The sequence below is a fragment of the Chelonoidis abingdonii genome, chromosome 24, assembly GCF_003597395.2.
Source record: "Chelonoidis abingdonii isolate Lonesome George chromosome 24, CheloAbing_2.0, whole genome shotgun sequence".
NCBI classification, from domain to species: domain Eukaryota; kingdom Metazoa; phylum Chordata; order Testudines; family Testudinidae; genus Chelonoidis; species Chelonoidis abingdonii.
The window spans coordinates 20,936,637-20,960,922 of NC_133792.1; the positions used below are offsets into that span (position 1 = coordinate 20,936,637).

The 24,286-nt window shown below is 45.9% G+C and overlaps 1 protein-coding gene across 7 annotated transcripts in view; it reads right to left on the bottom strand.

Moving 5' to 3' along the window:
- KCNT1 (potassium sodium-activated channel subfamily T member 1) overlaps positions 1-24,286 on the bottom strand; it is a 192,998-nt gene that overhangs the window by 27,002 nt on the left and 141,710 nt on the right. For all 7 annotated transcript variants that reach the window (XM_032767561.2, XM_032767569.2, XM_075060458.1 and 4 more), the window contains 7 exons: positions 23,861-23,997; positions 18,916-18,979; positions 17,524-17,632; positions 14,549-14,657; positions 11,311-11,460; positions 10,753-10,991; positions 2,094-2,310 (listed from right to left, as the gene is read on the bottom strand). In XM_032767561.2, coding sequence (XP_032623452.1) covers positions 2,094-2,310; positions 10,753-10,991; positions 11,311-11,460; positions 14,549-14,657; positions 17,524-17,632; positions 18,916-18,979; positions 23,861-23,997 — 1,025 coding nt within the window. The remainder of the gene's footprint in view (positions 1-2,093; positions 2,311-10,752; positions 10,992-11,310; positions 11,461-14,548; positions 14,658-17,523; positions 17,633-18,915; positions 18,980-23,860; positions 23,998-24,286) is intronic.

Genomic DNA, 24,286 nt, shown 5'->3' on the forward strand with positions numbered 1-24,286 from the left:
CAGGACCAAGATAAAGGCCGTAGCAATGTGCTATCAAAAGTATTATTTAACATTCATATGATGGTAGTGCCCAGTGGCCTCAATCAGGATCAAAGCCTCATGGCACCAGGGGCTGTACATACAAAACATCAATTAACTGTTGAACTCTCATGCCTGTAGCTTATCAGTAGTAAACAAAAGACAGATGCTTTTTTACAGCATCTGCCGGCAACAGATTCTGTAAAAGTCCCTGATTCCAAGTTGAGCAGGACCACTTCTCTCCCTTTGTCCAGCTCAGGGCAGACTAATGCTTTCTTTGTGTGTTTCATACAGGGGTAAATTAATAGTTGAAGTATATAAGTAGGAGTAATGAGAAAAATTGACCAAAGGAAAATTTAGTCTGGATAGCAGGAAAAATTCCCTAATGTTGAAACCCATTGGGCTTTGTCTTCCAAAGGGATTTACCCTGGATTCCTGCCTTCAGCCACTGATGTCATTGCACTAGTACAAACTCCTAGTATAAACCAGGAAAGCTGCACTTTATAATGGTGGAGCTTAACTCAGGCTGGGATGGTGGCAAATCCTCAGTGTAGCCAAGACATTAGACTTTGGAATGGAAGGTTCTCTGAACCCTGAAGTCTTTAAACCACGATCTGAGGACTTTAATGGCTCAGACAAAGGTTTGATACAGGAGTAGGTCAGTGAGATTCTATGGTCTGCATTGTGCAGGAGGTCAGACTAGATGATCATAATGGTCCCTTCTGACCTTAAAGTCTATGAGTCTATGAGAGAAAAACCACTGCCCAGGTCACCTGAACTAAACCAGAGAAAACATTCAGCAATACATTGTGCGGAGACAGCCTAACTCTTAGGTCTTCTCCATCCCTAATTTCTATTATTCAAGCAGCTGCCACAAGAGATCATTTTATTGCTGTACGTTTAACTGAGGTGTCCCGTGATGAAAATGAAAAACCGCACAGAGCACAGCTCAGATCGCAAATTCCCTTATATCTGGTTTTATTGTTCCATAACTCCAACCCAGACAGGCAGGACTGCATGACTGTATCTTAGCTAGGGCCTGTCTAGGCATGATTTCTCATTCCTTTTCCTTGCCACCCTGGGGTTGATCGAATTACCCGATGGCATCATACAGAGTAGCACCCGCCAGCACAGGATCTTAGCTTTTAAAGACACATGCTCAAAAATTGCAACTTGGTGCTTTTATAGCTCAAACATAGTTTATGCACCACAGATATTTCTTTTTGAATAACTGCCTTCTGCAAGGTTTCTTGCACCTTTCTCTGAAACAACTGGTGCAGACCACTGTCAGAAGCAGGGCACTGATCTGAGCCAGTCTGGTCATTCCTATCTTTCTAAACCTCTCTCTTCTTTTGAACAACCTGCAGCATTTACTGTTGCTCTAACATAGGCTTACAACTATGTTCAATTTCCAGCAATTTCTGCATCTCTCAAACTTTTTTTTTTAGAGAGAATCTTTAATTCAATTAAATTGAGATTTAGATGAATACGTGTCTGCCCAGTGCTTTGAAGATGGAAGAGACAAGATAAATGGCAACTGTTATTAGATTTAGAGACAGGGATATGTTAAACCCAGACGGATTTACAAAAACCACAAAGAATGTGTATTTATTGCAAATTGTTGAGAGATGTCTCACTGTATCTACTCAAAGCACAGCTCAGAAGTGCAGTTTGCTTAGGTAGGTACAATAATTCAAATAAATAATAATAATAGAGGTTATCCCAATATAAATAAGTAAATAATAACTGTAGCAAGCTCACCAACTTTAAACATCACAGCTGGGGCTGTCAAAGGAACCTAGGGTACTTGGATTGGAAAATATTGAGGCAGGTGCCATTTTTGGCATGTGTTTCGACAACCACCACTATCCTGCTTAATGATCAGGACTCTTTACTCACTATCTCAATATAAATAATGAAGGAATAATAATAATGGAGTTAGTTGAAAGACGATGGTAATTGGACATATAAGCCCCTTAAAGTCTTTTGAAAATCCCAAACCACACAGCGCTGATTGCTTATTCTGATCCAGTGACACTAACATTAGGAGATGATGTTCTCAAATGGTAACTCACTCTACAACAGTAAGTCCTTCGTCATCTGACTGAGTCATCTCATCTTCTGACTGGTCGCTGAGCAGATCACAGGGCAGGAGGGAGGAGCTGTCTGCTAGCTCTAGGACCGGAGCAATGCTGGGCCGTCTGTTACCTGATCCATTTTCTGATGGCAGGGTCAGCTTGCTGCTGTTAACAGGGCGACATTCTGTGTTCTGCAGGTCCATTGCTACTGTACCTGGAAAGGAAGAGGGAAGAAGGACACGATAAATAGCAATAAATAAATGGCTGAACAATGATTCTGTCCAATGTCTTATCCAATGGCACTGCAGGGAAGAAAGGACAGGAGGAACATCCAGTTACACTTTGTATTAAGGTTCTATTTATAAACAGTCTACAAAATCAGTGCATAAATGATGAATAGATGGTATAAACATGCTACAGACATCAGCAGGACATATTATTGATGGTTCTAAGCATATCAGTATAACTTATTGCAGATGGTTCTAAGCAACCTGTTGACCCATTAGACTCTCTAAAAATTGATTACCTCTTTATTAAGACAGCTATTAATAACTTATAAATGGAACCTTGATATAAAGGGTAGACAAATACATATATCCCAGACACAAGGAGGGGAACTTTCACTGCTCTGCTGTGTCAATAGCACTGCTTACACTTATAAAGTTAAGCATGTACCTATGTGTTTTGGATCTAGGCCAGAGTGCTCAGAACCTTGCAGGATTGAACCCTTGTAATGACAGAGGTTTGCGATAGAGCAAAACTGAATCTGTGTTCATCAGGGTAATGATCGATATATCAGGTGCCCCCTTCACTGTACGGCTGGGAACTATTTGCACCTCTCAAGCTGTCTGACATATTCACAATGCCATCCAAAGCCCTTGACAGGCAAGATTTCCATCCTTCACTGGGAATTTATAAAATTGGTCTGATTTATAAAAATCTTGGGGAAAAATATCTGACAAAACTTGAACTAACCCATTCTGAAAATGCGGAGAACATTTATACCTGAGCTTACCCTATTCAGTTCCAAGGGGACAGTGACTCTGAAGCCAAATAATAAACATGTAAACACACTAATGAACAATTTCATTGCTTGGCAGAGCTCACATGACAGGCAAGGGATGATCAGACTATAGAGCTCTCATGTGAGGGAAGTCTCATTTTGGCACATCACAGGGACAGAGCTGGATTTTTGGGAGGGTTTAGGAGGGGTAACTTCTTCCCTCAATTCGACCCGTTCTTATTTGTGATTCTAATTGCTATTTTTCCAACTCACTGAATTCCCCGGATAGCACAATACATTGTCTTACTATACTTGAACTCAAAATAACCCATATTTGACTGGAACATCTGAGGGCAGCCACTGGCTCCCATAGTTTAAAAATGGGAACATTCTGCTTGCTTGCACAGTTGCTAGAGCAAGCATTTTGCTGCTTATGAACATTCTGGAGTCCTAAAAGCTTGGTTCAGAAAAATCACATCATAACATATGATGTGAAAATATCCCCGCATGGCAGCTGCTCCCCGCCTTACCTGGCTTGGTTTCCAAGCAGCTCATCAGCAGATCTTATGCTCTTTTTGGATGCTGAAAGCAGTGACCCCACGAAGAAGCAAGCAGCCACTGGCATTATGGGCTATAACTAAGCCTGCGAGTCCGTCACGGCGGTCATGGAAGTCACAGATTCCACACCCCCCAGAGCACCCATGGCCCCCCACCCAAGTTTTAGTTAGGGGTATATAGTAAAAGTCATGGACAGGTCACGAGCTGTGAATTTTTGTTTACTGTCCATGACCTGTCCATGACTTTTACTAAAAATACCCGTGACTAAAACGTAGCCTTAACTGTAACGAATAAACTGCGCTTTTCTTTTTCTGAAAAGTCTTAGCCGTACAACTACAAGGCTTTGGGTTCCCATACTGTTTTTCATGGGAGAGCTTATCAGAAACACTGAGGGATTTAGGAGCGCAAGTCCTACTGAACTTCAAGTCTCCTAAATCCCTTACACACTTATGAATTACGCCCTTGCCACCGACATTCCTCACCAAAGAATCCTCAAACATTTGAGATTAAAAGAAAAAATGTTTAAAACTGCTCATTTTCTTGCATTCATAAATAAGTTCCACATTCCAAGTTCACTAAACTATGTCCAAGTTCTTGTTAAAATGTGGGTACAGTTTTGGCCACAATAGAAACCGGAGCACGGATCGAAGGAGAATATTAAGAATGACTAGAAAAGGGATTTTTGGTTTACACCCATGGATTAGTCATAGTCAAATGAAAATGTCAGACACTTGGGAATTTAGAAAATACAATGAGAAGTCACTGGCAAAATACCCATGCCAGACTAATATGTCTCATATCCTTTTATGCTTAAGTGGAACCACTTTGTATCTTTCCAGATGACCAGTAAAATCCTAGTTGTGTATCTACATATTAGTTTGGGTGGGTTTGCTGTAGTCAGTAGCTGGAAAGGAGATCTAGACCTACTCTACAATGTATACAGTGGCACAACTACACTGATCTAGGTATCCTGGAAACCTTCTATAGGATAGGCCGTTTATGTTACCTTGCAGCCCACATGGTGGCTAAAGCACTGCTATCAACACATGCCTCTTACCATGATCATGGGTTGTTGTGAGTTCAGACGATTAGTTCACATTCAGAAAACACGGTGCAATCTGCCGATGGAAGGGCCTAAAGATTTTCGGAGCGGTATTATTAACAACACCATCCCTGGCTCGTCCCTTGCTCTCCACCCACACTGCTGATGGCTCTTTATAGCAGCGTTTGTCCAGAGAACTCAAGGACCATTTTTTTTAAAGTCTTTCAGCTTTACCTCCACAAATCTTTCTCTCTCCCAAGCTGTAATTCATAGCAGCGGGGAGCTGTTAACCTCACTGATTCATAGCCTCTTGCTGTCTCTCAAAGAACATGCACCTCCAGCTCAGTGCTTGCTCCTTTTCCCTGCCCATTAAACCCCCTGTCGGCTCCATCCATGTTGTAAAATAAATGTGGCTCAACGTGTGGTGCCCAAACATGCAAAGTCAGGACAAAGCAAGGCCAGAACGTTCCTCTTGAATATTGCCATCTCATTAAATATTCAAAATGGAGAATCTGCATGGGATTTTCAGCCCACATAAGAGTATTAGGCACCCATTGACTTTCGATGGGACTTGGGCACTTTTCTTCCTCACTTCCTTGAAAAAAATCCCACCACTTTTCTCCTACCTACTTGGGCCAAGGTGTTCAGAAATGATTCTGGGTTCCTCCATTAATTGGGTGCCCATCTTGAGACCCCTTACAGGGTCCTGATTTTCAGGGGGATGGGGTGCTCAGCACTTTCTGAAAATCAGGTGCTTTTAAGGTGTATTGAGTTGGGAACTCAAACTCAGCAGTCACTTTTGGAAATTGTGACCATCGGCTTTTCATGAGTCTTCATCAAACACAAATATTTTAAAATAGCTACAAAAGCGGTGAATGCCACAGTGAACAAAGCGCAGTTCGGCTCACTCCCCCTTGTTGCCAGCCAACCAGCTGAATGCTGAGTGACCTACTTGTGGAATATAATTTCTATCTATCTCTCATCTGACTTTTGAAAAAGCTCCCACTGAGAACAAGCCAAGTAACAAGAACATCAGCCAGTGCTGTTCAGTGAGGAGCTTTGTGTCTTGCTGCTGGGAGAATCTTTGCAAATGTAAGCTCTTGAGTGTAAATGGATAAATGATTTGTCTGAAATACAGTCTCCTGTTGTGCCTGGGCTTCTCCTGACAAACCTCCCATTTCAGGCTGCCCAGAGAGAAGCTGGAAATTATGTTTCATGGTATTTTGGAGAAAGTGCATCATGCACTTCAGAGTGACCTGTGCCATTTGCCAAGTTATGCAAGATAAACAGGATTTAAAATGCAGACAACAGAGCCTATTCTTCCGTGCAAGGCATGGGGTATTTTTGGGAGCAAGTACCTTTAATGCTAATTGACATGCTGGGCAGTAGCATTTGCAGGGAGTATTTTCCATCCGAGAAGCTAGAGAGGGAGAAAGAGCGTTATCCCTGTTTTACAGTCAGAGGTTCCAAGACCCGAGAGGCCCACAGTGATCATCTTAGTCTGAGCTCTATTGCACAGTCCTGAGCACTTCCCCTAGAGCAGATCTTTTAGAAAAACATTCCATCTTGATTTTAAAATTGCCAGCGATGGAGAATCCACCAGGACCCTTGGTAAGTTGTTAAAAAGTTGTTAAAAAAAAAAAGTGGTTAATTACTCTCACTGTTAATGACTCCCACTGCCTGCTTTCCAGTCTGAACTTGTCTAGCTTCAGCTTCCATTGGATCTTTTATACCTTTGCCTGTTAGACTGAAGAGCCCATTAGCAAATATTTGTTCCCTGTGTAGATACTGATAGACTGTGAGCAAGTCATGTCTGAACCTTCTCTTTGTTAAACGAAATACTTGAGCTCCCTGAGTCTTATCACTACAAGGCACGTTTTCCAATCCTTTAGTGATGCTTGTGCCTCTTCTCTGAACCCTCGCCAATTTATCAACAAACTTCTTGAACTGTGGACACCAGAAATCCAGTAGTGGGTGCATCAGTGCCAAATACAGGTGAAAAACCTCTCTACTCCTACTCAATCATCCCCTGTTTATGCATTCAAGGAGTACTCCAGCTATTTTGGCATCAGCATCACACTGGGAGCTCATGTTCAGCTGATTATCCATCATAACCCCCAGGTCTTTATCCCAGGATAGAGTCCCCCACTGTGTAAGTATGGTCTATATTCTTTGTTCCTAGGTGTCTATATTTACATGTGGCTGTATTAAACCACAGATTGTTCCTTTGTGCCCAGTTTACCAAGGGATCAGATCACCCTGTATCTAGTGCCTGTCCTCTCCGTTATCGAACACTCCCCCAATTTTTGCATCATCTGCAAACTTTAACAGTGATGATTTTATGTTTTCTTCCAGGTCAGTAGAAGAAAAAAAGTTAAATAGAGTAGGACCTAGAACCAATTCCTGTGGGACCCCACTGAAAACAATTACATTTTGAGACCTGTCAGTGAGCCAGCGTTTAATCTGTTTAATGTGTGCTATGTAGATTCTGCATCATTCTAGTGTATTAACCAAACTATTGTGTGGTAGCAAGTCAGATGAGGAAACCCGGTCTGTTCATGGACACAGCAGACAGTGGCTGGGTCAGGAATAGAATCCAAGGAGGGAATGTTCGGGTCAGCTGTGTGCAGAGAGCTATGTGGGTAAAGCCTTGGGCACCCTACCCTTCTTACTCTTTTTATGCATCACCTGAGAGCCCCAGTCACGGGGCAGGATCCCATTGTGCTCAGGGCTGTGCAAACCCAGAACAAAAATACTTTCTCTTGCCATCATTTTGTTACATCTAGGAGAGGTTGATCCAGCCAAGCTTTTTTCGTTGGGAATAATTCAATATAATACTTAGTGATGAATTTTGCTGGCAAGGTTATAGCTCACAGAGACCAGGGAGGAGGATGAATCATAGCAAATACAGCTGAGCCTGCTCATGCCATGAGGTTAAAAAGCCATCAGTGACAGAGCTCCACTGCTTTCCGCAGCAAATGAGTGGAACTTCGTTACTATAAGCCCTGGAATTAGGCAGTGAAATATGGAGGGACAGCCTAAAACCAGAGGGCTACAGGGAACTGCTGAAAAGCTGCTGTCTATCCCCTCTGCAATAATGGCAGACCAGGAGAGCACCTCGCAGGTCAAGCGGAGGGAGTAGCCAAAATGCAGGCCAGGTGCACGCCCAAACTGAGAAGCGAGAGCAGGCATTCCTTTCTGCAGTCTGCTGCTGCGGAGATCTCGGTGACCAATTCACACAGTACCACAGTGCAATCCCTTTGTCCCACTGCAAATCCTATGTACTGTGAAGAGCAATGACCCAGTCCCAGTAAAAATACATCCAAGGCAAACTAACACCCGCCTCATAAATATCCCATGCTGCAGCAACTCCAGTCTGTCCCGGGCATGTTCAAGCACTTCATAAGCAAGGCAGGCCAGGCACAGACATTACCCTGGGTTTGGTCGAACCCTCCTGAAAGGGACAGCTCTGGGAAGCCAGTGCTCCTGCACACAAGGCCTGTAGAGGAGGGAGCATGGCCTTCCAGCCTGGCAGATCCTGGGGACTCATGAGACAGGGGGTAGAGGTAGAAGTAATGGACAGCTCTCACCTGGAATGGCTACCTCTCCTTGCTAGTGCATGGGCCCCCGGTCCCCTGGCAATGAGCCAGCAGGAGCCAGCTGCCATTGGAGGAGTCTCTTGTGGCAGTACAGTAGCAGAGTCTGCTGGTCACAGCATTAACTCCCAATGGATGTGTCCTGGGGCAGCTGGCCACAATGCCTTCTAGAGAAGCTGGTCCCTGGATCCACCCTTCCTAATTCCCATCATGCACTCACTGAGGGATCTTTGTAGAGCACGGGGAGCTGCTGCAGAGGGGACAACATGGCCCTAAGTATTCCCTGTGCCCCTTCTCCGGAGCTAGGAAGGTTAAACACGGAGCAGTCTCCCAGATTTCTGTCTCTACAGTGTGTGGAAGGCAGAGAGCCGCATGCATCAAAACCTCTACCCAAGCCGTGCAGCTTTTCCCAGCACTCAGCTGGGGTATGAAATAGCTGTGAGCCTGGGCGAGAGCAGGGGCCAGCTGCATGACAGAAACATAAACCACTTTATTAACCTGCTTATGGCATTTCGCTGCTAAGAGCAATTTAAAAACAAACAGTCGTACACTAGGGGAAAGAACAGGAAAGCTGTATTCTAGTGCTCTGGCCCAGTGGCCTTTCTCTACACTCTCCATGGCAAGACCAGCTTCCCTTAATGATTTCACTTCTCTCTTTGTTGGGCACCAGCTGCTTTTCCCCGCAAGAGCACGTATGATCCTGCACTGGCAGGGAGATGACGCAGGTGCAGTTATGGCGCTTCCTCTCCCCAAGACATGATGCTGCTTGCTTTTGCCAAAAGTAGGAACATGAATGCTCATGAAGTCACTTCAGGGATTCACTTCGTCTGGAGACAGAAGCTGAAGACCAGGAATAACATGTGCAAAAGGATGAGAGAAAAGAGCTCCCTTTCGCTCGACAAGCATGTGGTCTGAGCTATTTCAAAAGGGTGAATACACAGACATCTGCTGTGCGAAGGGCCATGTGGGATTCCATTGCAGGCAATATTTTTAACTGTTTTTTTCTCCCTGCCTCTGTTTTCCTTGTTATAAGCCAATGAGCCAAGTGCTACTGGCTTATTTATTTGCCATCTGCACCGCTGCAGAGTACGAGAGATCCTTCAGTGCAGATTCAAACAAATTTGCCAAAGAGAAATTCGCTTCATTTCTCCAGAGACCAAAAAGGGAGGTGCTGGATTCCCTGAAGAGGGGAAATGGCAGAAAGTTAATTTCCCCTGTGACTCTTCAGCTACTGAACAATAGACAGCAAGGGTGGGAAGGGAAGTGTCATACAGAAGAGCATGGAAAGCAGCTTTTCTGCAGTGAAGGGACGTTGGTAACTTAGAAAGGGAGAGTGTTCATTAATCACCGTAGGGAACAGAACTGTACAGAGCTTGCTGTTTCCTTGGCAGCCTGGATCTGTAAGAGGATCAACTCAATCCTAAGCCCAGTTGCACTCAGAGCTCCCAGTGAAATCAGTGAATGTGTAACTCAAGGCAGCATTTGTTTCTACTGTCTTTTGAAGTAGTACAATATCCTGGATCTGTCATATTGTTATGATTACTTAGAAATTATTAGCAATTAGCACAACCAGAAAATACTTAATAGCATGCACTCTTAGCACTTAAGCTTTTTGCAAAATAAGCTAAGCCCCAAGCTCTCTAAGAAGTAGGTGGTGTTATCCCAGTATATAGATGGTGAAACTGCATTGATGTTTGCGAACTCCATAGCGACAATTCTCCACCAGTACAGCTCCCACCTGTGTAGCAATAGCGGAAGCAACAGTGTACATATGGCTCTGAGCAGGATTAGACAACAGGGTGATACAAATGCACAAGCACAACTGGAGCCCTGTTGATCCTGCAGCCTCCTCTGTTGCTCTCAATGGAAGAGCAGTACTGGAGGTAAAAAATGGTCTTCTCCAGCAAACAGTGTAGCTACATAAGAGAGGTTAAGTGACTTGGCCGAGGTCACACAGCACATCACTGGCAGAGGCAGGAGTACAGGTCAGGAATCCTGACTCCCTATTCTGTACTCTAATCACTACACAGAACTCCCTGAGACCACTGAAAGTAGACTGAATTTTCCCAGCTTTCACAACAGTTCAAATTCAGGTTTGCATTTGGGTCTTGGGTGAAGTTTCTGGTTCCATCCAACCCAGAGATGCTGGGTCATTTGTGTTCAGCAGAAAAAGGATGGCAAAGCACTCATGCTTAGCTGTGAAGGTGTTTCACATCCCAGTAGCACCATGAGGCCATGTGCTCATTACCAAACATCTACCACTCACAAAATTCCTTTGAACAGGGGGCCTGGTTTTCTACCACAAAGGAATTACCCACAGTAGACTCAACAGGAGTTTTAAAAAAACCAGACACCATGAAGAATAGAGTGAGGTGTGTGGGAGATATTATCGCTCTGCTCATTCACACAGGCTGCGCCGCTTTCCTCTCTTCCATTGGGAGGGCTAGAAGGACTCACCCATACTTGCAATTATGCTGTGAACAGGCAGCCTGGATGGGCCGTCATAGATCCCTCTCCCTGAAAACCCTTTCTTCTTTTGCTTCTCCTCCTGCTTGAATATGAAGGCAGAGTTCTCCTCCTTGGTGATGTTAATGTAGAAGCAGGTGTCAGACGCCGTCATGATGTGCCGCGGCCCAGGGTTCAGCAGGATGCTCTTGTTCTCTTCCCTCCTGATGCCGATCAAGCAGACGCCATACCTAAGGCAGAAGTACAATGTGGACATTCAAGGCCACTCCCTAGAAAAGACTCTTGGTTTCTTTTGCAAAGCTACTGCATGGGCCTCCGCAAACGTGTCACACCAACGTCACTGACCCAGTGCACGGAAAACGGAAGCAAATGCAAACTGTCCTCTCTCTTTGCATCTTTCCAAACCGGTATTGGAGGTAATTGGATTAATCCAGTCCCCACTGCCCCACTATTTAGAGTTAAATGACCATGACATGTGAGACTGGTACCAAAAGCCCCAAGGGAGCCCCATGCCAGGACTTCGAGGTACCGAACCGGACTGGCTCTCACTTTTTGTGTGCGTGGAAGGCAGCGTAGGTGAAGCTTTTCCCTTCGTATTCCATGAAGAACTTGCTGTCCCCCATGCGGATGTGGTACACTTCGTTGCCTGAGCAGCGCCCGTACATCCTTTGCCACTGCTCCGGGGACTCCTGGCCTTCTCTGTAACCAGAGGAACAGAACCCTGCCTGTTAAGGGCCTGTGCTCAGCTCCACCACCACAGTGCGATCTCAGTAGGGTTTTCCCCCCATCACTGTGGTATCTGGGCACCTTGCTGGAAGGCGAGCATGCTTTCCAAGCCCATAGCAAATGGGGAGCTTGTTTAGGTTAAAGCTATTCTTGTGGGAATTACAGGGCCAGTCCAGGTGGGCCCTTCCAAGGATGTGTCATTGGGGAAGCTGGTGGCCAGGAAGAGAATTGCAGGGGGGGTACTGATGAGCCTGAGCCTTCAAAATCCGTGCTAAAGCATCACACTCAGCAGGCCCTCCATAGCGAGAGGTAGTGCTGTATTTGCCACACCGGACTAAAGTGAAGGGCATTTGAATACCTCTGCCCCCTGACCCAACTGCTCCATGCATCATGCAGATTATTGACAACAGCCTCCTGGAATGACTGAAGAAAACCCAAAGTTTGCTCTGCTGTCATCCTGTTTCACAAGTACCTGAGCAGAAGGGCCTTTGAGTACAGAAATATACCGGGCAGGCCACAGGGCCTACTCTCTGGGCTAAGCGATGGGGTCAGAAAGGGTGAGGGAAGGCAGCAGTGGCAGGACTCCTCTCCACGTTGTAACAAATCTCCATGCATTGGAGATCACCCCACCCCTCCTGATCCCAACAGAATGAAGGGGCTCCAATCTCTCTATAGCTACACCCTCCTCAAAGGACAATTCATGCCAGTTGAGGATGAGGAGAGACCAACGTCCAGGACTGCATTGCTCTTTACAGCATTATTACAAGGGACACTGAATGACAGGAGCTCTTAAAGATGAGGCTGCATTTTAGGCCACCAGCACTAAGATTGTGGCTGTGTGTTTCAATAACCTGCCGCGCTTTCCAGGATCATTTTAATTTCTGATTTTAACTGCCTTCCTATTTCATGGAAAAAAAGAAGGCTGAGAGAGGAGCTGATTGCTCTGTAGAAATACATTAGGGGCATAAATTCCAGGCAGGGTGAAGAGCTAGTGAAGCTAAAGGACAATGTTGACACCAGAGTAAATGGATATAAACAGGCCAGGAACAAATTCAGGCTGGAAATTAGCAGAAGGTTTCTAACCATCAGAGGGGGGAGATTCTGGAACAGCCGCCCACTAGGAGCTGTGGGAGGCAAACAACGTAATTAGTTTTAAAATGTTTTAGTGCATTTGTACAAGGGGGTTGCTTGTAACGGTGCAAGCAGGGCTCAACCGACCTGGGGCTCCCTTCCAGGTTCTGATGTTCGCCCCACACTACAAGAAGGATGTGGAAAATTGGAGATAGTCCAGCGGAGAGCAACAAAAATGATTGGGGGGCTGGAGCACATGACTTCTGAGGAGAGGCTGAGGGAACTGGGATTGTTTAGTCTGCAGAAGAGAAGAGTGAGGGGTGATTTGATAGCTGCTTTCAACTACCTGAAAGGGGGTTCCAAAGAGGATGGAGCTCGGCTGTTCTCAGTGGTACCTGATGCCAGAACAAGGAGCAATGATCTCAAGTTGCAGTGGGGGAGGTCTAGGTTGGATATTGGAAAAACTTTTTCACTAGGAGGGTGGTGAAGCACTGCAATGGGTTACCTAGGGAGGTGGTGGAATCTCCTTCCTTAGAGGTTTTTAAGGTCAGGCTTATCAAAGCCCTGGCTGGGATGATTTAGTTGAGAATTGGTCCTGCTTTTAGCAGGGAGTTGGACTAGATACCTCCTGAGGTCCCTTCCAACCCTGATAGTCTATGATTCTATGATTCTGCTGAGGAGTTTCAGCCAACTACTGGCCGGGGTCAGGAAGGGATTTTCTTCCCTACTGTATTCTGGGGGGGTTTTTTATCTCCTTCCTCTGAAACATCATGCCTGGAAGTGAGACACTGAACCGGGGTGCCGGTGTGGAACAAGGCTCTGAGGTGGCTCTGAGCATTCTTGCTCTCTCAGGGGCTTGGCCAGCTGGTTCTTGCTCACATGCTCAGGGTCTAACTAATCACCACATGTGGGGTCGAGCAGGAATTTCCCCCCGGGTTAAACTGGCAGGGACCTTGGGGGTTTATCGCCTTCCTCTGCAGCATGAGGATTATCTGGGTATATCTCATTTAATCATTTCCCTGCCATTGCAGGGGCCTTGGGTATTGGTGCATCTCAGTCCCTCCTATTCTCTGCCTGTGGCACATAATAGTCTAGTCTCCTGTGGGTCTCATTTTCTTTGGTCTCATTTCAGTTGCTGGGTTTAGTGGGCGAGTTCTGAGTGGTGGTGGGGGCCTGGACAAACGGTGCCAGTCCTTAAGTCATGTATCTGCAGGGAGGGTGCATCCCCCCTGCATGGCACAAAATCTGTGGGTGGCCATTCTCCAAGATACGATTGCCATGCCTATGACTTCCTACCAGCCATCTGGGTCTCTCTGTTCATTACCTAAAGTTCCTCTCTCAAGCTAGATCCAAATAAAGTGTGTGCAGATTTCAGCTCCAGCTATGTGACTTTTGTACTCACAAGGCAAGTGACACTGCCCCATTTCAATGGGTCACAGAGGACATTCAAAAGTATTATTCTTTCTTGTAAGATTTATGTTTTTTAACTAGAGATGGGACAGGACCAAGGCCCAGGACACAAGGCGCCAGAGGGAAGGTGATCAGATACACGGCTGGAGCTACAATTATTATTGATCATGTGTATTCTGATAGCATCTAGAGATCCCAACCAAGGTCAAGTAGATGCTCTACAAACAAATCATGAGAGACAGTCCCTGCCCCAAAGAACATATAATCTAAATAGAAAAGGGTGGGAGAAAGGATGCATTATGGTCCCCATTTGACAGATGGGGAACTAAAGCACAAAAAGGCTAAGTGACTGGGCCATGGTCACACAGGTTGGCTGTGGCAAAGCCTTGAATAAACCCCAGAGTCTCTGTCCCTTTAATACAAGATCATCCTTCCTCTCAAGGCAGATTTAAGTTAATATAGATCCAGATCTAAACTTTGTAGTTCAGGCCCAATCTCTATTTTTAACTCAGAGTGAAGAATGTGCAAAAACCATTCCAGCAAACAAAAGACAGTTCATGAGTAAAACACCAGCACTCACTGGCCCCTGGATGTGTGAACCAGCAGGGTGATGAGAGTGGAGGTTGCTGGGCAGACGCAGTTCAAAGCCAGCATGGCGTATTTGCATTCTTCTTCGCAGACCACATGATCTGAAATGAAAAAGACAATTACTACCCTCTGAACATCACTTTCATTTTTCTGATTTACACACCTTCTACAACTGGTAACGTCCCATAGCCAGTTGCTACACATGGGAGGATGGGGGCAGGGGGTGCACTGCACACACAGCTATTTGAGAATGCCAGAGATTGTTTGTTTTATGTTCCATTCCCTGTGAAGTCAGCGCAGATTGATTAAGCACAGAAGGGGCCACAGGAAAAAGCATCTTGTTTCCAGTATGTACCATAGATGTACCTGGATGACACATGGGGAGCAATGAAAACTAGAATAAATGCAGGGAGGAAAAACAGATTCACATAATGGAAACCTGCCAAGTAAACAGAACTCAGTCCAGACCCCCACCTTTGCCCCCCAACGCAGAGTCAGGGGAAAGGGATGGATTTCAAACCCTAGGGCCTGGTCCAGATTCATTCTATGAAGGACGAGGTATCACACTGACTGCCTCATGACCTGTACTCAATCTCAAGTGCTCTCTTTCAAGAAAAAAATTATCTTTGTCCAATAATAATAAATAATAAATAATAATAATAATAATAATCTGGTTACATATTTGAATTTAGGCCCAATCCTGCCACTGGTCCCACATGGTAATTTGAGGGCAGAGAGATGGCAGAATTCACAATCCAAATGATGCAAGTTTATCATGGGGATAAACACACAAAGAGACCTGTGATACCTTATAAACTAACAGACGTATTGGAGCATGAGCTTTCGTTGGTGAATACCCACTTGGTCAGATGCATGTGATGAAGTGGGTATTCATCCACAAAATCTTATGCTCCAATACGTCTGTTAGTCTATAAGGCACCACAGGACTCTTTGTCACTTTACAGATCCAGACTAACACGGCTACTCCTCTGATAAATGGGGATAAACAAATGCTCAGAAAATAAGAAAAGCTCTCTCACTTCATTGTAATTTCCCTGATCACAGATTCTAAACTGTTCTGTACTTTACAACACTGTCGAACCTACAATCCCATTTTGGGAGACTCCTCGGGAAACACCTAAAAGACACAGACCATAGCTAAAAATGCAAACACTACATTTTTAAAAGGTTTTCAGAAATGTTTGGCAAGGTTTAAAAGTTTGGTTGTATTTTGAGTTGGTAGATAAGCCTCTGGCCTACCTCATAATGGCCCAGGGGGACTATTCTGCTAGTGACCTAAGTCCGTGACTTACATTAACATTACTAGCTGTTAGGAACATAAGAACTGCCATAGTGGTCAGACCAAAGGTCCATCTAGCATGGTATCCTGTCTCCAACAATGGCCAGTACCGGAGCTTCAGGAGGTGTGTACAGAACAGGGCAGTTGGAGTGATCCGTCCATCTTCTTCTCCCAGCTTCTGGCAGTCAAGAGGTTTAAGGTCACCCCAAGCATGGGGTTGCATCCCTAGCCATCTTGGCTAATACCCATTGATGGACCTATCCTCTATGACCATCTCTAGTTATTTTTTTTTAAGCCACTTATATTTTTGGCCATCGCACCATCCCATGGCAATGAGTTCCATAGGTTAATTGTGCATTTGTGTGAAAAAGTACTTCCTCTTGTTTTTATTAAACTCGCTGCCTATTTATTTCATCTGGTTTTTCTTTTGTGGGAATGGGTAAATAGCACTTCTTTATTCACTTCTCCCACCCTATTCATGATTTTATAGACCTCTAGGATATCGCCCCTTAAGTGTCTCCTTTCTAATCTGAACCATTTAATCATTTCTCTTTTTGTACAGAAGTCATTTCATCCCCTTGAGCATCTTTGTTGTCCTTTGCTGAACCTCTTCCAGTTCCACTGTCTCCTTTTTGAGCTGGAGTAACGAGAATTGGACCCAGCAATCAAGGTGAGGGCACACCATGAATTTATATAGTGGCATTATGATATTCTCATCTTATTTTCTATCCCTTTCCTAATAGCTCCTAACTTTCTGTTTGCCTTATCAACTTTGAATTTCATCTGCCATTTTGCTGCCCAGACACCCAGTTTTGTGAGATCCCTCTGTTCACAGTCAGCTTTGGACTTAATTGCCATGAATAATTTTGTAACATCTGCAAACTTTTCCTCTTCGCTGTTCACCCCATTTTCCAGCTCATTAATGAATATGTTGAATAGGACTGGTCCCAGTAAGATTCTTGGGGGACCCCCTTGTTCACCTCTTTGCATTAGAACACATGGCCATTTATTCTAATCCTTTGTTTCCTATCTTTTTACCAGTTACTGATCCATCAGAGGACTTTCCCTCTTCTCCCAATGACTAGTTTCCTTAAGAGCCTTTGGTGATGGACCTTGTCTAAGGCCTTCTAAAAATCCAAGTATATTATATCGATTGGATCACCCTTATCTTCATGCTTGTTGGTGCCTTCAAAAGAATTCTAATAAAACGGTAAGGTGTGATTTCTCTTTATAAAAGCCGTATCGCTTCTTCCAACAAATTGTGTTTATCTATGTGTCTGATAGTTCTGTCCCCTAATATAGTCTCTACCAATTTGCCCAGTCCCGAAGTTAGGCTGGTCAGATCACCCCCGGAGCTCTTTTTTATTCAATTTAATTTCTGTGATGCAACAGGCAGAGGATGAATATCCTAAAATAGCTGCTAGAAGGACCAAGAAACTAGAGATCACGTCACGAGGGCAGTGGCAACTCCAGCAGTGAGATGTTCAGACTGGTGGCTGGAAGAAACACAGGAACCCATTGGTGGCGAGTAGCAGCGAATATTTGGGAACATCTGTAGATTGGTGGCTGTGTTCAGCAATACATCTCCTCTCAGGGCTCCTGGTGTGAGTAAGACAGGTAGATCTGGCCTTCCGGGGGAAGCCCACATCTGCTCACAGCAAACTCACCAGCAAACTTGACATGAAACTTGTTTTCAGGCTTTAGAATCTGAACGTAGAGGGGGCAGTTGGGAGCAAAATCCTTCACAGCCCAGGCTCTCAGGATGGTCTGATGGTCCTGATGAAAGAGAAAGGCAAGAGCAACACTATAAGCATCCCTCCGGCAGCTCAGTAGGTTCCAGCACCTCCATGTTTTAGGCTTAACTCACAAGCAATAGTGATCACAGAGAGACAAGCACAGGCAGATTCACTGCAAACACCCAACCCTCCCAGGCTGCCCCTGCAGAACAAATGTGGAGTCTGGGAGTGAAACATGAAAAAGAAACTGAGTTCAGTCTAGGATTTGCAGATTTCCTGCGGGGTCTTTTGACTAGCCCAGCCTTATCCGCCTGGCATCCCAGACTGGTAACTGATTTGCTATATACACAGGATCGGATAAAGGCCATACACACAGGTACATGTTAGAATCTGGGTCATCCCAATACCAGCACACAGGGTTACATACCTGCCCACCTGCCCCAGAGATCTGATGAGAAGATATGCCTGAAATCTTGGTAAATAATAATTCAATATGAACTATCTCAACTATGTGAGGAGTGATGCTCTATGCTGAACTTTGTTCTGTGGCCACTATTCAAGGGCAGGTTCCTTCCTGGCTAAAGAAAACAGACCTACAAGGGGTCCTAAAGAGATCCTAACTTTCACTCTGCAGGTCACTTCCTCCCACCTCAATCTGGTGTATTCTTCCCCAGGCACTCCTGTTCATTTGCCAACCAGAGGGCAGCAGGCAGACCAGGCCTCTTGTTTAGCTGGTTCCAGTGATGTATTCAAACCATATCATCATTTCCCTCCAGAGTTTTTTAGAGGATGCACTTAAATTCAACTGACTGAACCCCAGCCCTCTTGATCTTAACACACAAGCTTCTACTGCCATCGCTGTTAGCAGCCAGCTTGTTAATCTCTGTGTTACAGATTTGTTATTGCAAGGGTTTTAGTCACGCTATTCCCTGAACCATGAGGAGTGGTCACCCTTCGTCTGTTCTCTGTAGTGCTACTGAGGGTACATTTACATTTACATTGGAATTACCATACTGGCTCAGGACTTCCTCCAGTCCAGTATCTCTGTCTTCAAGAGCAGATGCTTCAGAGGAAAGAACAAGAATCCCTGCCCTAGGAAGGGATGGGATAACTTGCCCCAGGCAATGTAAATTAGTATTAGCATTATAAGTTTGTTAGCACCCATAAGCAGAGTTCCACAGAGTGAAACCAGACTCTGCTAACTGCCACCTCCTTTCAGGGGAGGGTCTTTGGCCTGGATTATGCAGGAGGTCAGACTAGTTTATAATGGTCCCTTCTGCCTTTAACAGCTATGATGCACCAGTAAACCCAGCCCTGTCTTACCGCAGCCGTGCGGTCCGCCTCATTTCGACTGCTGAGAATGAAGCAGGCCTCTCCGTTATCCATCCTGAAAACACAAAAGGTTCTGTGAATCACACACAGCCAGCGAGCTTCTTCATCTCACATGCACTCAACTAGAGAGTCCGCCAGCCTGATTTCTGGGCAGTCATAAAAGATGGGCACCGCTAATGTTTGCCGGGAATCAGGTAAACAGCCCTTCTTCCCATCCCTGTCACGTTACAAGAGGAGCAGAGGTAACCTGCGAGAAGGCCATTTCATGCTGCTGTTAGTAAATATGTAGCAAATTAAATACAGCAGATGGGGAACAGCAGGGATGTTATAAAGGGCCTGATCCCAGTTGTACCAGTCAAACCATGTGCATACTGGTCCTTTGGGAACAGGGACTTGATCATTTCTGTGAGCATCCTGTGGTTACAGGCTGGACACGGCAGGGGAACACCTCCAGGGGGCACTGGGATTGGTGTGTGTCTGTCACTAGCCAGCACAGAGACACCACAGCCGGCGGCTTGCATAGCTAGAGGCTTTTGGTTTCAGGGAGCTGAGCTACAGGAGGCACAAATGAGGCTGTTTCATGGATAGCTCAGTGGTTTGAGCAATGGCCTGCTAAACCCAGGGTTGTGAGCTCCATCCTTGAGGGGACCATTTGGGAATTGGTCCTGCTTTGAGCAGGAGGTTGGACTAGATGATCTTCTGAGGTCCCTTCCAACCCTAATAATCTATGACCCTATGTGAAGGGCAGGTAGCTGCGAGGTGCCTCACAACCCTGAGTATCGCTGGGGAGCGTCATGCCACCACCCCTGAAGGAAGTTAACAGCGCTGCAAGCAGATGGCTGCTCTCTGCACAGGCGGGTGTGAATGCCACAGAAAGCCATCCGGTATTTCTTCATGATTTTATTTCAGCGGTGGGAGGACCTGGCAAGGCTCAGGTAATTAAACAAGGGAGCTTCTGGTCCTGGCAGGCGACAGACACGAAACACTTGGTGAATGGTGGAAAGCAGCTCTAATTGCTATAGGTCATAGCTCTGCATTAGTCTTGTCTAGGTAGATGGCAGAGTTAACTTGGGTGATCAGCACAAGGGCCGGGCTAGCCCGCGAGCGAGCTGCCACACTGCAGAGCCAGACTCGAGTGTGCCCATTGACTGCGTCCATACTGCCTCCGCATTCCCTCACGTGAGGCACTGGGACGTTGGAGCATATCCCAAAGCTCTTAGCTCTGCAGAAAACTCAGCTGCTTTACAAGTCTTTCCCAGTGAATTGTGGGAGAACTTGTCGGACACATGGGTGGGGGGAATGTGAGAAGGCACGGGAGAACTATCAGCACTCGAGTAATTTAGCCTGCGTTTGATTGCAAAGAGGGCAATGGGGTTAGCCTATACCCCACCACAGGCCAGCTAGCCTGAATGCAAAGCACCAGCATGCTCAGGGGAGACAGGAGACAGATACGGGGCAACGGCCAAGTAAAAGCCCGAGTTAACTGCTGTGACCACAAGCCCAAGGTTTGTATCACGCCTCGCACAAACAGTGCTGGTCCTTGGCCAGCCCCTAAGCACTGTTGTAATAAACACGATTGATAATAAATGTGCAGCCGGCAGGGGAGCAGGGATGGGTCATTGCTTCTTAACCGTCTGCTTTGGAAAGCAACTCTGCACCAGGATCCTGCCCAGACTTGTCTGACACAGGTGGTTCCTTGAGTCACCAGAGATGAGAGAGTCCATTGTATGGGGAAAGTCACACAGAACAGCACTGGGCACAGGGACAGGCCTGCCAAATATATACACAAACCTGCACAATTACGCATGCTAGAACCTTCTTGCATGAACTGTGCTAGGAGTCTCTGGAAATGCATCTCCCAGGGCATTTCCTGAGAATTTTTGCACCTAAGTAACTTTATTAAAGTGCTGCACCAGAGCAAACCCCCAACAGATGTGTCGTGCAGGTGTAAAAAGAGGATTACTCTGGTTTCAGGTGTGTCTGTAGTAGCGGGTTGCCCTGGTGCAGCACCTCTGGAGTAAAACCCCTCAGTGAGGACAAACCTCCAGTCTCTCTTTGTGGCACTGCATGGACTGGGGGAGGGGATGAACCCACACTTAAAAGACACACAGGTGCCCCTCCACACACATTCTATCCTGGAAGAGTCCTGGCTGTGATAGTTTCTTGTAAGTGCTCTTGCTCCGGAAATGAGCAATGCACGTGAAATGCACGATATTAAATAGCAAAGAGCCCCTTCCCTTCCGGCTGCCTTCCACTGTTCCCTCTCCCAGTACAATCCTCAGTGGTGCTTTCCGCTACCTTAGCTGAGCGATGTCTTTATAAGGAGATAGAGTGTGACCGCTTGTGTTCCCCTCTCTTTCTCCAGTTACCTTGATTTAAACATGATTTCTCTCTCTCTGATTTTAATTAAAATGTAATTTCCCCAAAGAGGCCCCAGCAGTCACAGTGAACGATGTCCCTACAAAGCGAGTTTATGCCATTGTTATTTATAAGGCAATGGGGAGAGACACACGAACAGCCAGAAAAATTAAAGATCAGTTTCAGTGTTTCAAGGGATGTGTAAACTGTCCTCGGCGCAGTACATACATGCTGAGAATTCAAGAGACGGGGGAAAGGGAAAGGACTGGAAAAGCAAAGTAGGAAAAAGGGCTCTGGGGTGGAAGGGAAGAAGAGAGGAGGGGTTTGGAAAGTGGGACAGTAGAATGTGCAATGCTGGAGGGGAGGGGGAAGCCAACACCTTGTCTATATTAGCATGTTAGACTTTGGGGTAGCTGCACCGATTTGAAACTGAGTTGAGCTGCTAATCGTGTTGCGCTAGTGTGAACCCTGGGCTGGACTCTCCATTTGCTAAGGGTATGGCTACACTCACACTTTACAGCGCTGCAACTTTCACGCTCAGGGGTGTGAAAAAACACACCCCTGAACACTGCAAGATACAGCGCTGTAAAGCGTCAGTGTAATCAGGGCGGCGCTCCCAGCGCTGCACGCTACACCCATAGAGGATGTGGTTTACATGCAGCGCTGGGAGAGCTCTCTCCCAGCACTGCTGCTCCGACCACACTCACACTTCAAAGCACTGCTGCCTCTCTCCCAGCACTGCCGCTCCGACCACATTCACACTTCAAAGCACTGCTGCAGCAGCGCTTTGAAATTCCAAGTGTAGCCATACCCTAAGGCCACTTCAGGCTGCAGCTGGAGATGGCCAAATGAAGAAATCCTGCTATGCATGGGAGCTCTCCTGGAGGAAATCTGGCAGAGCCGACTCCCTGTGCCCCTGGTCCCACCCCTGAGTAAGGGAAGGCGGGGACCCATCGGGGTGCTCTAGGGGTGGGCCATGACAGGGACATGCAGAAGCAGAGGAGCTGCAGCAAAGCTCTACCACATTACTCCACTGGCATCAAGTCCCCCTGCCCCACGCAGCCCTTACTTGTGCAGGGGCCACGTCTCGCTCTAGCTAGCAAATGTTTCCCAATAGTTGGACCAGGGGACTCGGACTTGCACCTCCTCAACTCCACCTCTGCCCTTACTGCTAACTCAAATGTGCCCTGGGGCAGGTCACTCGAAAAATAAGCACAGAATTAAGCTACCCCTCAGGGGCACTGCGAGTCACAATTCATATTTGCAAAGTGCTTTGAGATCCTCAGATCTAGAAGGGCCCCTATTATTACCAGTTACTTCACTGGATACAGTTAGAGTTACACAGTTAATAAAAGCAGGTTCTTTGGGCGGGAAGGTTATTCTCTTTTTTATTTCTGCAGCTCTTGGGGAGAAGGAGGCATTGGGCATCCAGGCTCTTGCATTTCGCAGGAGATGATACACTTGGGTTTCTGTGTCTCCTGCCGTCAATTTCTATTACTGGCTGCTGAATCCAGAAACAAGAAAAAATTTCAATCCATTATTCTAGGCACCTTAACAACCAGCTAAGTGAAGAGTTTCTTAAGAGAGTTCTACTGGGGTAGGATTGGATTCAAACGGAACTAGTAATTGGCACCTTTAAAGAATTTTAAAGCCCTATTATTACATTTCCAGTCCACCCCTTAAGGCTTGTTATCCACAAAATGAAGGACCCCTAGCTAGAGTTCAATGATCTGATGTCTATTTTTAAGAATTTTACAGGGATGGCAGAGAAAACTGACATCTGTGGTGCATGAATCTTTCATGACAGTTTATACTGGGGTCAGACTAACACGCCAGCCTAGGAGAGCACCACGACAGTGAGTTTTAAATGTGGCTTTACTGTTTGCATCAGTTACTGTTATATCTTGAGCTGTCAGCACTGAAATGGATGTCCTTAATAAGGGTTTGTCTACACTTGACATGCTACAGAGGCACAGCTGTGCCACACGAATGCTTCCCTGTAGACATGCCTACGCCAACAGGCTGGGGGTGGAGGGGCTGTCTGGTCAGCATAGCTAATCCACTCCCTGAGAGATAGTAGCTAGGAAGAATTCTTCCTAACTACATCACTCAGCTGGGTAGATATTTCACACCCCTGAGCAATGTAGTTAAACCAACCCAATTTTCTAGTGTAAACCAGGCCTTAGTAAGCTGCTTTTCTTCATGACATCTTTTCACCTTTGTGTCTGGCTGATGAGAATTGTCAAAATTTTTAGGCAATAGCATACAAAATAGCATTCATGGATGGATCACAGCCACTGCTTGGAGATTTGCACTGTAATGCATTCCTCTTTTAAAAAATGATATGGTGACTGGAGTCACCCATCAGTGAGAGAAGTTTCCCTGCTGGAGTGTTTTGACTCTCCCATGCTTATCTAGTAAGCTGTATAGCAGCATAACCAATGCTACAGCACAGTCATGCACAGCTCTTGCTCTGAATAACAGAGAACACATATGCTGGTAGCCATAGCAGGAGTCTTGGAGGGCTATTCCCCTTCCCTTCCTCTGTGGGTCTTGCTAGGATTGGCTCTATACTCACTTTGCTCTCATGAGATCCTGATCTTTCAGTGCAGACCCCTGAAGATATATCACTCGCTGAGACCACAGAGGAATTTGAAGGACCCGCCGAACTTGTATATCCATCTCTGTTGGGCAAAGTATCACTACGTAGTAATCCTGAAAGAAAAAAGCCAGTGTTTGCTTGACAGCCTGACAGCGCAAGGGTGGTAAGATCATTTCACTTGCTGATTGAGCAGGCAATTCTATGCAGGTTTTGGCATTACGCTATTAATGGTGTGATATCACTTTGCACCAGCGCTGGGATGTCACAAGAGTTTGAAGCACACACAGTGTTTTCCCCCATTCACGTTTGCACAATGGCTCTAATGTAGGCACATCTGACAATTGAATGATTAAAGGCCTGAAGATTTGGCTCAGAAAAGTGGGGTTCTGTGTATTTAGAGAA